The 12,653-nt window shown below is 35.1% G+C and overlaps 1 protein-coding gene across 1 annotated transcript in view; it reads left to right on the forward strand.

Moving 5' to 3' along the window:
• CDK14 (cyclin dependent kinase 14) overlaps nucleotides 1-12,653 on the forward strand; it is a 520,730-nt gene that overhangs the window by 252,747 nt on the left and 255,330 nt on the right. Inside the window, exon 6 of the mRNA XM_054692320.1 lies at nucleotides 3,074-3,168. Coding sequence (XP_054548295.1) covers nucleotides 3,074-3,168 — 95 coding nt within the window. The remainder of the gene's footprint in view (nucleotides 1-3,073; nucleotides 3,169-12,653) is intronic.

Here is a 12,653-nt window from a genome sequence, read left to right on the forward strand (position 1 = left end):
ATTCACTTATACACATTCATGTGCCAGGTGTGCAGTTTCATAGTCTAGCCTTCATTTTCCAGTACCCTGTTGCAATTTGAAATATTGATCTCCAAGGATGAATCTGCCTCAGAAGACTAATGCATGGGCAAATACTCTTTTTCAGACTAATATCTGAAAGCAAACTATTTAACAAAGCTGCTTTTATTTAAGGCTAATGGGTCTATTCAGACTTGCAGAGTAGGGGCAATGGCCTGAGAAGATCTTACATGTGTTTACAGCCCCCCTTTTTGGTCAGAATTAGTTTTTGTTACATTCTTGATCTAAGTTGTATCTTCTATCCAACATCAGAGTACCTTTGGCGTCTTTTACCAATACTTCACCTAAAGAGGTTTGTCAGATCATATTTACCTTTCTAATTATTATGACCTGAATCTTAACTCCTTGTTGCCTTCCTACATTTAATTGGAATGGTTTATTTAAATCTTACAGTCATTTGCAGTGATTTTACCCATTGTGCTTGTTCTTAAGTGTTTCCAATTTCTGGCAAGTAAAAAAAGAAACAGGAAGAACAAAAGTTTAGAATTGAAGTAAATTCTAGTCAGGTTAGGTGTTGTGAGGGCAGTCAGCTAAGAAGATTTCTAGATGTCAGTGTCACAGCATTTTCAGATCTAGTGAGGGAAGACAGTGGTTTCCTTGTTTGCAATTCAATGTCATCACATATTTAGGAAAACAGCAACTGTCATGGTTAGTCACATCCATAGCTATCTTGGTGATTTTACTGAGGTCAATAAATTCTCCATCTCTGGTTTCAGAAGAAGGCAGTTTAGTTTCTATTGATCCAAGCCAAAAAGATTGGGAGAAAATAACTGGAAGTGTTAGTTTGGAATAGTATAACTAGATGCTAGGAAAAAAAAAAATCAGTATCCAGTCCTGGTTGCATACACAAAAGCAGAAACCAAAAATGTGATCACATGGACCAGAAAGTGATGTTCAAAAAGGAAGATAAGTTACTGAAATGCTATTTTTTTTTTTTTTGGATTGCCAGATGGGGTCAAGGTCCCCAGTAAACTTTACATTATGTTTATATCTCATAGTAAATGGAAGATCAATTTTTATGTGAATGATTTTTTTTTAATTTAAGGAGCAGACTGACCCCCATGTAGATATTTCCTACTAAGAAACCTAATGAATGACATTAGGGAGATTTATGGGGTTGCTCCTGTGTATCAGGTCTTGATCTAAGACAAAGGGTTTGTGTAACAATGAATATCGATGGTCTAATCTTGACTCTTCCCACTCAATCCTCCAAAAGTAATAAATCCAACAGAAAAAGCAAATAAAAGCACAGATGACTCATGTCTTAAGAACAACAGGAGACAGCAACAAGCCTGTGGTTGCAAGCATAGGAACTCTTAAAGAGGTTTAAGAGACTGAAAAAGAATAGAGGGACATGGAGGACTTAGATGAAATGCAGACAAAATCATGTCAGAAAGAGATGGCTAGAATGCCGTGTTAGTTTTTAGCATTGACCACAGGAAAAGAAACTGTAAGATAATGGCATCAAAACCGGCAGCCTTTGTAGGGCACTGCTTCTGTTAGAGTTTCAGATATATACAGAAAGGATAGTACCCTTTGAAGACATAGCAATGAAACTGAAAAGGAAAGAAAATGGAGAAATTAAGGCTCCTACTACATGATTCCTCAAGCCCTCCTCATTCTCCCACCTGCATCATTCATAAAAACTGCATAGGAAAGGGAAGATATGATGGAAGAGAGGCCTCTCAAACTAAAAACCCAGTCCTCTGATTAAATAGGACTACAACAAAGAAGACTAAATCTATACAAAAGTGCTGTAAAAAATAGGACAATAAGGGTGAAAACATTTCAACAAATGAAAACTTTCTCAAAAAATCAATCATAAATTTAAGGAAAACTGTGCACAATATTGTAATCTAAATTAAATGTTCTCATTCAGGCTCTTGGGTATATGAAACATAGACTAAAACCACCTTGAGTTGGAAATATAAAAGCTAACAATAGAATTGGACAAAAACCAAAATGAAGTGAAATAAGAGGTAATTAAACTCTTGGGTAATAGAAAAGATAAAAATCAAACCTGAAATGAAGACTAAATTACAAGATCCCCAAGGGAAAAAAGACTCAAATGACAGTATCCCATTGTATAGTATTTCTATTAAACATAAATGGTCTAAATACAAATCAGAGATTGGCAGAATGGATTTAAAAAGAACAACCCAATTATATGCTGCTATATTAAAAAAAATTCTTTTCAAGTGTAATTATATATAGATACACACACACACACACACACACACACACACACACACATATATATATATATATATATATATATATATATGGTAGGCTAAAAGAAAAAAAGATGTTAAAAGATAAACCATGCAAACACGTGCCAAAAGCAAGCTGGAGTGAGTTTATTAATATCAGGTAAATAGAGTTTAGAGAAAAAAATTGCCAGGGATAAAGAGACATATATATATATATTGATAAAGGGTCAATTCACAGAGAACTCACAGCAATACTAAATATGTATGCAGTAAACAACAGAGCATCAAGACACACAAAGTAAATGCTGGCAGAATTCAGATGAGAAATTCACAACTCCCTGATTATATATAGTTGGGGATGTCAGTAACACTGTCAACACTGTCAACGATAAAACAACTATTTAGAAAATCAGCAAATGTATAGTAAAACTAAGTGACATTAACCACAGAATCAATTGACATTTATGGAACTCTCCACCCAACATAAGCAGAATATATATTTCATTGATAATTACATATACCAAGATAAACGTGAGGTGATAAAGCAAAGTTCAACATACTTCAAAATTCTAACTAGATATTATTAACAAATAGCAGGTAAAATAATTGGGGAAGAGAGCTTCATCTAAATGAAAATCTTACTCCTTTGCTCTTGATTCTGAACTTCTGTTGTCTTAGAAAATGGGAAAATAGATTTGTTTCATCTGCCAACGTACCAAAATGATAATGAAACATATTAATTATTATCCATAATAAACAGTCTTCTTGTCTTCTTTATTTTACAGCTTCTTTATTAAAAGGACTAAAACATGCTAACATAGTGCTGCTTCATGACATCATCCACACCAAGGAGACACTGACCCTTGTATTTGAATATGTGGTAAGTAAAATAAGAATTCAGATTTTATAAATATGAATGAAATTCTCATAGTATATACATTTTAATTTTTAGTTTGCTATACTCAAATGTGTGTTTTATGGTATGCATGAGACATAATTTTAAATGATAAGTATCTTAATAGAAAAATCCAGAAGAATGTTAAGTTGAATTTTTAGCAGATATATTATTTCTTTATATTTTATTTGTTACTAGAATACACTGTAATTTTTTTGTTTATCAAATAGGATTAAAAAGCATATTGGAGATCTCTGTGTCAAAGGAAGGTCACAGAATACAAAAGTGTTTTTTTTCTTTGACTGTAGCTTGATTTATCAAGCAGATCCTTATTAAGATGTTTTCTGTGGAGAAAAGGCTGATACTTACAATTTAGACTTCATGGTTTTCCCCCTCAGTTGGTATTTCAGCTATTAATTAAAACTTCCAATTTGCATAGCATCCAATGTAATGATCTTATTGTGTTGAGAGTATTACTGCTAGAAGACTTGGACTTGAACTCATAATTAATCTTTCTCCGTTTCCCTTAGAAAAACATATGGTATTTGTGTAGCATCACTTCAGCATTTAACTGAAGAATCATGAAATGTAACCATGATAATTAACACCCCAATTTTCACAGATGGATCTGAGAACATGTAATTTATAAGATCCAAATGACATTGGTGGAGACTTCTATTGAGAAGAATAGCTGTTGGTATTGTGAATGTATTAAGATCTCATTTTGTAATTACCACTCTACTTTTTTTTTAAAATTTGAAACAGTTTCCACTTTTCCTTAAAATATATATAATAGAATGAATATTTGCAACATTTTTGTCTTGCTAATGTCTGCCTGTGTCTGTTTGTCATTTGAAATTTGTTGTCTTGTGAAGAAGCCATTCATCTTGTCTATTTACATATAAATGATAGATACATTTGAATAATATGGTAATGTGGCTACAAGGACAGCTAGAGCTGAGCAATTGCATATATTACATGCTACCAAGAATGGATACAGATTCACGCATCAATGCAAATGTAATTTCTTTTGTTTAATCGATTTTGGAGTCAATGTATTCAGCTGACTTAGAATTGGAATTTTTGTTTCATATGTTCCACTATGTCTAGTTGCAATATTTCATTTCTAGATTTTCCTTCGTAAACTTGACTAACTTTTGTAATATCTTTATACAAAAGATATTTCAAGCAGCCCTCCTGGGTGCCTGTGACTATGCAGGTGCTTCTCTTTTTCTCAATAAACCTGTCCTTTTCAAATGTAAAAAGAAGAAAACAAAAGCTGTTTAAAAAATGTACTTGCATGCCCCCCACCCTTTGCTACTGAATAACTAAATTAAAAGAAGAATGAAGAAAATGAAGAAAAATTGTTTGACTCCTATAATCAGTAACGTTGAGACAGTTCCTTTAAAAAAAACTGAAAATACGTCCTTCCGATCTTAAAGAAAAATTAAATGTATTTGTGAAGTTAAAGCTCTCCACGTTGGATCAGATATCACTAATAATTTTATGTTCTGTGGAAGTTGCCACAGAAAAGAGAAGATTCACTGGCCTTAATGTCTGTTGATTGATAAATCAGACTTTTAAACAGTCGTTTTTCTTTGAGTGAGTGAAATTTTCCCTGCCCCCAATTCTTGCAGAGACATCCCAGGTTCTCGAAAATTAACCACATTATCATGTGTGGTTTGCAGTATCATGTGTGGACATTTGCAGAGGTGACATGTCTTTCCCGACTTCTCTGGGAGAGTTAAGACCCATGACCCTGTTCTCTTGTAGAGGATGAGGCAAGTTGGTGTCCTTATTGGCTTGTAAATGCCCCATCTTGCCTCTTCAGGTCTCCACTCCAACTTCAGTTCCTTACTTTCCCATTGTTTTTATTTTCACCTTTTATTTTCACCTTCCACCTCTCTTTGTCTTGTTCTATTCTTTTCATCTCCTAGCCTTTTTGTTCTCCTGCATGAAGACTTTTTGTTGCTACAACTGAAGTTTGTTGGCTTTTATTTTAAGTCAGATGTTTAAGATGCAATCAGAGGAGGGTAGAGATTGGGGAGCCTCAGGCTGTGTAAGATTCCTACAAGTTTCCCCAGGTAGCGTAGAGAAGGTGCAGACTCCTGTCAGCATTGTTCTGTCCATGTAGCCGTTACCCAGTACAAAAATAACTTTCCTGAGTGTTTCCTTAAGCTTTTATTTTCTTAAACTCCCTTTTCACTGCCTTTTTTTTTTAAGATTTATTTTATACAAGAATTGGGGTACAGGCCAGATGCGCGGGAGGATGAGAGGATTCACCAGAGACAGAGCAGGGAACAGAACAGGCAGACTGACGAAATACACTGCTGAGGGGAGCAGTGGGCAAGGCAGGAGAGGTCTGCGCACCATGTAGGACCTTCACCGACTAGCTGGGATCGAGCCAGCGCTGCAGAGGCTGCGGACAGCTTCACAGTGCGGCGCTCAACCGCCTGCGCCACCAGGGGAGGCCCCCTTCTCACTGCTTTTTCTCTGTAAACATGCTGGTATCTCAAGGAAAAATTAATGTTCCTGCATTTTATGGGTCAATTTAATAGACTGCTTTCTTCACAGTATCTAGCAGATATCAATTCTGCTCTTGCATGTCTCATAGCAGCGGAAAGGGGATGGTAATTTCAAAGCACGAAATTCCCTGGGGAATTAAAGCTGATCTAGGTGAGGGAAGTAGATGAGGAAAGTGGAAAGCATGAGGTGATGGGAGAGGGAAGAGAAAAGGGAGGTGAAAACCTGTTTGAGACACTTTGACCTTAATCCTAAAGACTAGCAACTAAAATTTATTGAGTTTTATGCAAGGCACTGTGCTGGGGACTTTGCAGACATGATCATTTTTAATTTTCTCAAAACCAAATCTTTGTGAATCTTAGCACAAAGGAGGAACCTAAGGATTAAAGAGATTAATTTCTTGTAGTTTACAGAAGAGACTCAGACCTATCTTACTTTGAATCTTCATTGCATTATTATATAGCCTGTTTATTTTTATTATAAGTTTACTTAGGTTGAGCCTTTAGTCAGAAGAGGGAAAAGAAAGTTGGTTCTCTCTTTTCATAACCCTCCCGTTTTGCACTTAAATTTCTAAAGTGCAGTTAAATCCTAAATGCCAGTAGACTCCTTTATAGTTTACATAAGTAGAGTATGTATTTGTAGACTGATCAAAATCTAGCTATTTGAAATTTTATTTCAATTATGAAATGTCTTACGTTTCCATGAAGCAAACTTTGTCCCATGTAGTTTACTGAGATCTACTTAAACTCTCTCTTTTACACATACACACACAAACACACACGCATGTGTGCACACACAGAACCTTTAATTTAGCAAGTTCTAAAATCAGTATCAAACAATTAATATATTACTTAAACTTGATGAGATTGCTACATTTCAAAATTGTTAACATGAAAGTTATTTTCTAAAATGTTGACTTTATAGTTCCATGTAATTTATAGTATCTTCTTTTGGAGAGAGGGAACTGAGTAATTAAACAGTGTAAGAAAAATCAATATACCCATACCTATACAAACATATCTCAGGCCCATTAAAACCCAGTATAAAGGGAAGACAACTATTATAAGACTTATTAGGCACTATTGGAGATTTCCTCTGGATTTTAGAAATAATTAAGTGTTCATGGGGTTTTTGAGGTGCCTATGTAATTTAGTGCCACAAAGCAAAAGATTTTTATTTATGATAATGTGCACACAGTATAAATATATCTCTGTATTTTGCTTAAATGAGATCTCTAAGCCTACCTGTTTTATATTGTTCCCACAAATGACATTTTGGGTTACATAAAAGCCTTCCAAGGGCTAAAATAATGAGATAAGTGATGAAAAGTTAGTGATAAGAAACATTACTCAAGGAAATGACTCTGGAGGTCATTATTTAATATGATTTTGTGGATAATAGGCTATTGCTAGCTGAGACTATCTCTTAATGATCCAAAGTGGTCTGAAATATAGATTCTCATACATTTTCAAAGCATGTGGATATAGTGATAGAATGATCCACAGCTGCAAGTCTGAGTACACACTGGGAAAAGTGCGGCCCAGGTTGCTGGCGCCTCAGCCACATAACGTGTGACCCCCGTGCTATGTGCCTTTCTGGATAATGTCTTTCTTCCATTGTCAAATGGAGAGAGCAGCTTTCACCAAAGAGTTGCTCAATTTGTCTGAGTAGGTATGTGGACTATGGTGTAGGACTGTGAGCACTGTGCTGGTGGGAGAGCTATGGTGACCATATCTTAGGGAGAAATCTTACACCGTCAAAAAATTAACAAGGTATAAAACAATGGAACTTCATTAATAAATAAACAAATATATAAAAGAAATAGGATCTGGCTTCACAATGGTCAAAATTATTCTTAGAGCTATCTTTTTTCCTTTTAATATTAAAACTTAAAAGAGAAACATAGATAATAGTTTATAGACTCATTGACTCCAGAATATATTTAGTTGTGAAAGTGCTAACATTTTTTCCTACTTAAATCTAAAATTAAGCAATTTAATTTTTATTTTTTGCCAAACAAGTGTCACATTATCCCTTTTAACACCATACAGATAAATTTAAAATAGATTTCCTAAGTGGAAAAAATATCAGTAGTAAACATGATTATGTAAATATCTATTACTACTAGGTAAGTACATAGCTATTCAGTTCTATTTTAGAGTATATGAGAGTAAAGTAATATGTAGCATCACTTTTCATTGCACAGTTAATAATTATGTAAAAGAAGAAATGTAGCGAACTTATAACTAATCATGATATTTATTGGAGCAATCATTTGATTTCTTTTGCTATGCTGTAAACTAATGAAATATTCCAAACTAATGTGAACATTTCAAAAGCCTTGTATGCCACATTAAAAAAAAAAAAAAAGGCTGTCACCAAAAATCATATAGAGTGATCTATGTATCACCTAAAATTACACAAGTTATTGTCAGGGGACTTTTATAAAGCACTGTCATATGTTATTTTGTTAGATTCTATCTTTAAGCCCTTTTAGGTAAATTATTATTATACAGTTTTTTATTGATGAAGGATAATAGTGCTTGCAGAATTTAAAGCAGATTTGCTAAAATTACTCTATTAAGTTAAGTGGGTAAAGATAAAAACTTTGGCCTAAGTCTTCTGTGCTGAGAGGCCCTGCCACTCCATTGTATCCTGCACCCTGCCAGTGTACCATCTGCATAGTTTTATGTGCTAGTCTGGGGAAGGTGAGGTGTTGGGATATGGGGCTGAAGCTGAAATTTATGGTTTGTCTTTTCACACTGCCACACAATTTACCTAATTATCTGTTTTTTTTTTCTGCTTCATGCATTTTGATTTCTAAATCAATGGAAAATGCTTTAATTTGCATCATCTTATAACACATCTGTTTTCAAAAACCTTAGCTCTCCATCAATATTCTGGTTTCCAGATTAAACATTACTGCAGTGATTGAACATTTTTCAGCTTCCTTGTGAGATAAAATATATGCATGTGGGGCCTTCCCTGGTGGTGCAGCGGTTGAGCGCTGGGCTGCGAGGGTGCCCGCAGCCTCTGCAGTGCCGGTTCACTCCCTGGCTGCCGGCGAGGGTCCCACCAAAAAAAAAAAAAAAAAAAAAAAAAAAATATATATATATATATATATATATATATATATATATGCATTGCATACTTTATATATTTTTTCCAATTGTACTATTTTTTATTTAGGTAAGGTTGATTTGCAGCACTCTGTATGATTTAGGGGTATAGGTTCACACCACCTCAGATGTATGTTACCACAGCACATCCATCACCAAAAAGCCAATAATCCTCCACTTTAGTGCACTGGATTCCCTCCCTACCTTTGTCCCCTCCTCCTTTGGTAGCCTCAGTTCTACAGTCATATTTCTAGGATATGTTTTGGTTACTTTTGTCTGTTCCTTTGTTTTGTTTCCTTGTATTTCCATGGATGAGTGAAATCATCTGGGATTTGTCTTTCTCCTTCTGACTTATTTCTCTTGACATAATCCTTTCCACTTCCATCCCTGTTATCCCAAGTAGCAAAATTCTGTGTTTATGTATACCACATCTTATTAATCCACTCAGCTGTCGCTGTGCACTTAGGTTGTTTCTAAAACATGACTATTGTAAACAGTGCTGCAATGAACATAGGATCCTTATATCCCTTCAAATTAGTGTTTTTGATTTCTTTGGATAGAAGCCTAGGAGTGAAGTTGCTGGATCATATGGCAGATCTATTTTTAGTATTTTGAGATATTTCCATGTTGTTTTATATAGGAACTGGGACAGTCTACATTCTTAAGTGTGTGAGGATTCCTTTTTCTTGTTTCTGGTCTTTTTGTTATGGGCCATTCGTATGGGTATGAGGTGGTATCTGATTTCAGTTTTGATTTGCATTTCTCTGATGATTTAGTGATGATGAGCATTTTCTCATGGGCCTGCTAGCCATGCTAGCTGATTTGGATAAGAGTCTCGTTAGCTCTTCTGCCCATTTTTGACTGGCTTATTTCATTTCTTGAATGAGTTCTTTATATATCTTGTATATCAGTCCGTTGTCAGATGTATGATGTACATTCATTCTCTCCCATTCGGTAGGGTATCTTTTCATTTTAATGGTAGTTTCTTCCACTGTGCAGACAGTTTTTACTTTGATATAGTCCAATTTGTATATTTTTGCTTTTGTTTCCCTTGCCATTGTCAAGTTCCTGAAAACTTCGCTCAAGCCACTGTTGAAAAGTGAGAGTGAAATGATGGGGAACAAACAGTAAAAAATACTAAAAAGGAAACATCAGTAAGAAGGGAGAGTACTCATGATGTCACATAAAATTATTTCATCTAAAAATCCGAGCTAGATAAAATGTGCATTTCACAGGTGCAGGAACTGCCTCTTTAGTATCTAGAAGTGTCTGACACTTAGTAGGGTGCTCAGGAAATAGTTTTTTTTAATGAATGAATGAGTGATATATATAGCAGGAAGAGCAAGAGACTCTGCTTAAGGCAACTAGCCAAGAAAAGACAACTACTTTACTCATATTTGAATTTTGTTCTTCATATATGTTTTCTGTATTCTGTCTGTAGTTTCCATCTTGTGTTTATTTTTCTATCAAAACAAATACCCTGTGAAGCAAAGATATAGGACATATCTGAGTTGATTGCAAATAGGGCAGGCCTCACTTCGTTGTGTCAAGCAGGTTAGTTGTTTCAAAGGAAATAAAATGTCTGTCTGCTCTGAATAAATGTGCCAGAGTTCTCTATTGTAAGCATCATAAATTCTCTTTGAATGAATTAATTAGAAAAGTTTTTTTTAAGACAATATTGTTTTTCTGCCATGCCTGATTAGGAGGGCTTTAACAATGGGCAGGAATAGTGTGTGGTTGAATAGCCAGAACTTGAGCCAAAATCATGCCCTGGAACTGTCCACAGAGCACCACACTGCCACTAGGGTGAGCTTGTCAGTTACTTCTCTGGCCTGACTGCTCTGGGTGATTGCAGGTTATTACCCATGCTGATGATGTCAGAATGATGTCTGTATTTTCTCTTTTTTCTTTGGTCATTAGTTTCTAATGCCATTAGAATTAGCTGTTTGGTTGAGTGACTAGGTCACATGCCCATGTTTTGACTGCACAGTATCCTGAGAAAATGAGTGGCTGGCCTTTTGTCCTCTACAATGGCCAATGAGTTCTACCTCCCAACAAAATTCGTAAAGCAGGAGGTTTTCCCAGCATAGGAAATATATTCAAATACACAATACATTTCTCCATTTCCCTTCTCTTCCTAATCTCCATCCCTACCATATTACCTCTCCAAGAACTTCATTAACATATAATGCAATGAGTTCACTATCCAATGTCAGATAAGTAACATCTAGAGTGTAAAAAGAATTTCAGATGGTGTAGTCACAGAGTCATTGTTTATGATCTTTGAGAAATCATCAAGAATGCAGGTGGGCAAAGGGATGCTGGTTTTGAAAAGGTGGTACTGAAACAACTTGACTCTATAGACATATAACCTTAATATAGAACATTAATGAAATTCAGAAATAGATTTTCGATATTAAAATCTAATAATCTTTATTCCTTTTTATTATGAAGCAATGTTTTCTTGATTTCAGCAGAGCTTGTGATGAGCATTTTTGAGATCCTTACAAACAGATCAGATTGAAGTCCACTTGTTAGAAGATCATTGCATTTCAGTTTAATGCTTGTTGAACAGTTTCTCCAATGTCTATTGATTAATGAATTGACATCATAGTGAGAGTGGAAAAAAGTCTATGGGGGTGTGCTAGAGGGCATTGTCTATGACCTGGTCCTATTAGATATTTTTATTAATGAATCTTATAAAGACATGATGATGTACTTGACCTATTTTGTGGGTATGTCATAGCTGGAAGCCACAATTAACACTTGGGATAAAATGATGAGTTGAACCTATAAGGTGAATTGCTGTGGGGGATAAGTAAAACAGGCTATTTGTTTAAAAAATAAAATTCAGTGCAACCTAATTCAGAAGACAGGAGGGAAGAAAGTTAATTTAAAAACAGTTCATGTGGAAGAGACTAGTAAATTCTTTGGCTCAACTGGAGTCCACACTAAGGTATGACTTTCAACAAAAGCTAATGTAAGCAGAGAGGAAGAGAATTGATAGCTCAACTATATTTTACATTTGTGCCTCATCTACAAGTGCAGTGTTTGGACAAGATATGAAGCAAAGAGGAGTGTGCACAGAGGAAGGGCAGTAACATGACAAGAGTTCTGTAAATAATGTACAATGTGGAACCAGGAAAGTTGCCAGGAATACTTACTCTGGAGAATTAAAGAGGTAGTGGAGATTAGAGAAAAGGTAACATACACATTCCAGGTAGGATAATAAAGTCAAGTTTAAGAGTTTTGGGAAAACTTTTTTTTTGCTTAATTCTGGGAAGAATGTTTTGTATTAACTATAAAACTCAGTGCCTTGAAGTATAATAAGCACATTATCACTTAAAGTATATAAGTGGAGGGTAAATGGATCCACATCTGAAATATTATAGGGAGGATTCTTCGTTGTATTCTATACATTACATTGAAATACGCAATTTAGCTGTTATTTCATATACTCCCAACTGAAATCATGAAGTAGGTATAATGTCTTTACATTTTGCAGATAAGGAATTTCCAGCTAAGATGTCAAATGATGTATGCATGCCCTTTCCAGTGGCCATATCATATCATCTCCCATGTTGAATGTGAATCCGGATATCATCACGTTTACAAAGCAGGGTACTTTCCAAGTTTTCCAACTACTATGTAAACTCATCCCATTGGTATAATTTTTCAAAGCCAAAACACAGCTTCTTGTTGTCATTCGTTTGTTCATTCACTTTTTTTCCCCACTAATATATATGGACTGTCCTCTCTTTGTCAGGGGCCATCCTTGAGTTCTGCAGATACAAGTAAATAATCGCTTTTAAGGAGGTTGAAATCTTG

Source organism: Talpa occidentalis, unplaced genomic scaffold (assembly GCF_014898055.3).
Source record: "Talpa occidentalis isolate TD23 unplaced genomic scaffold, MPIMG_talOcc4v2.1, whole genome shotgun sequence".
Taxonomy (NCBI): Eukaryota; Metazoa; Chordata; class Mammalia; order Eulipotyphla; family Talpidae; genus Talpa; species Talpa occidentalis.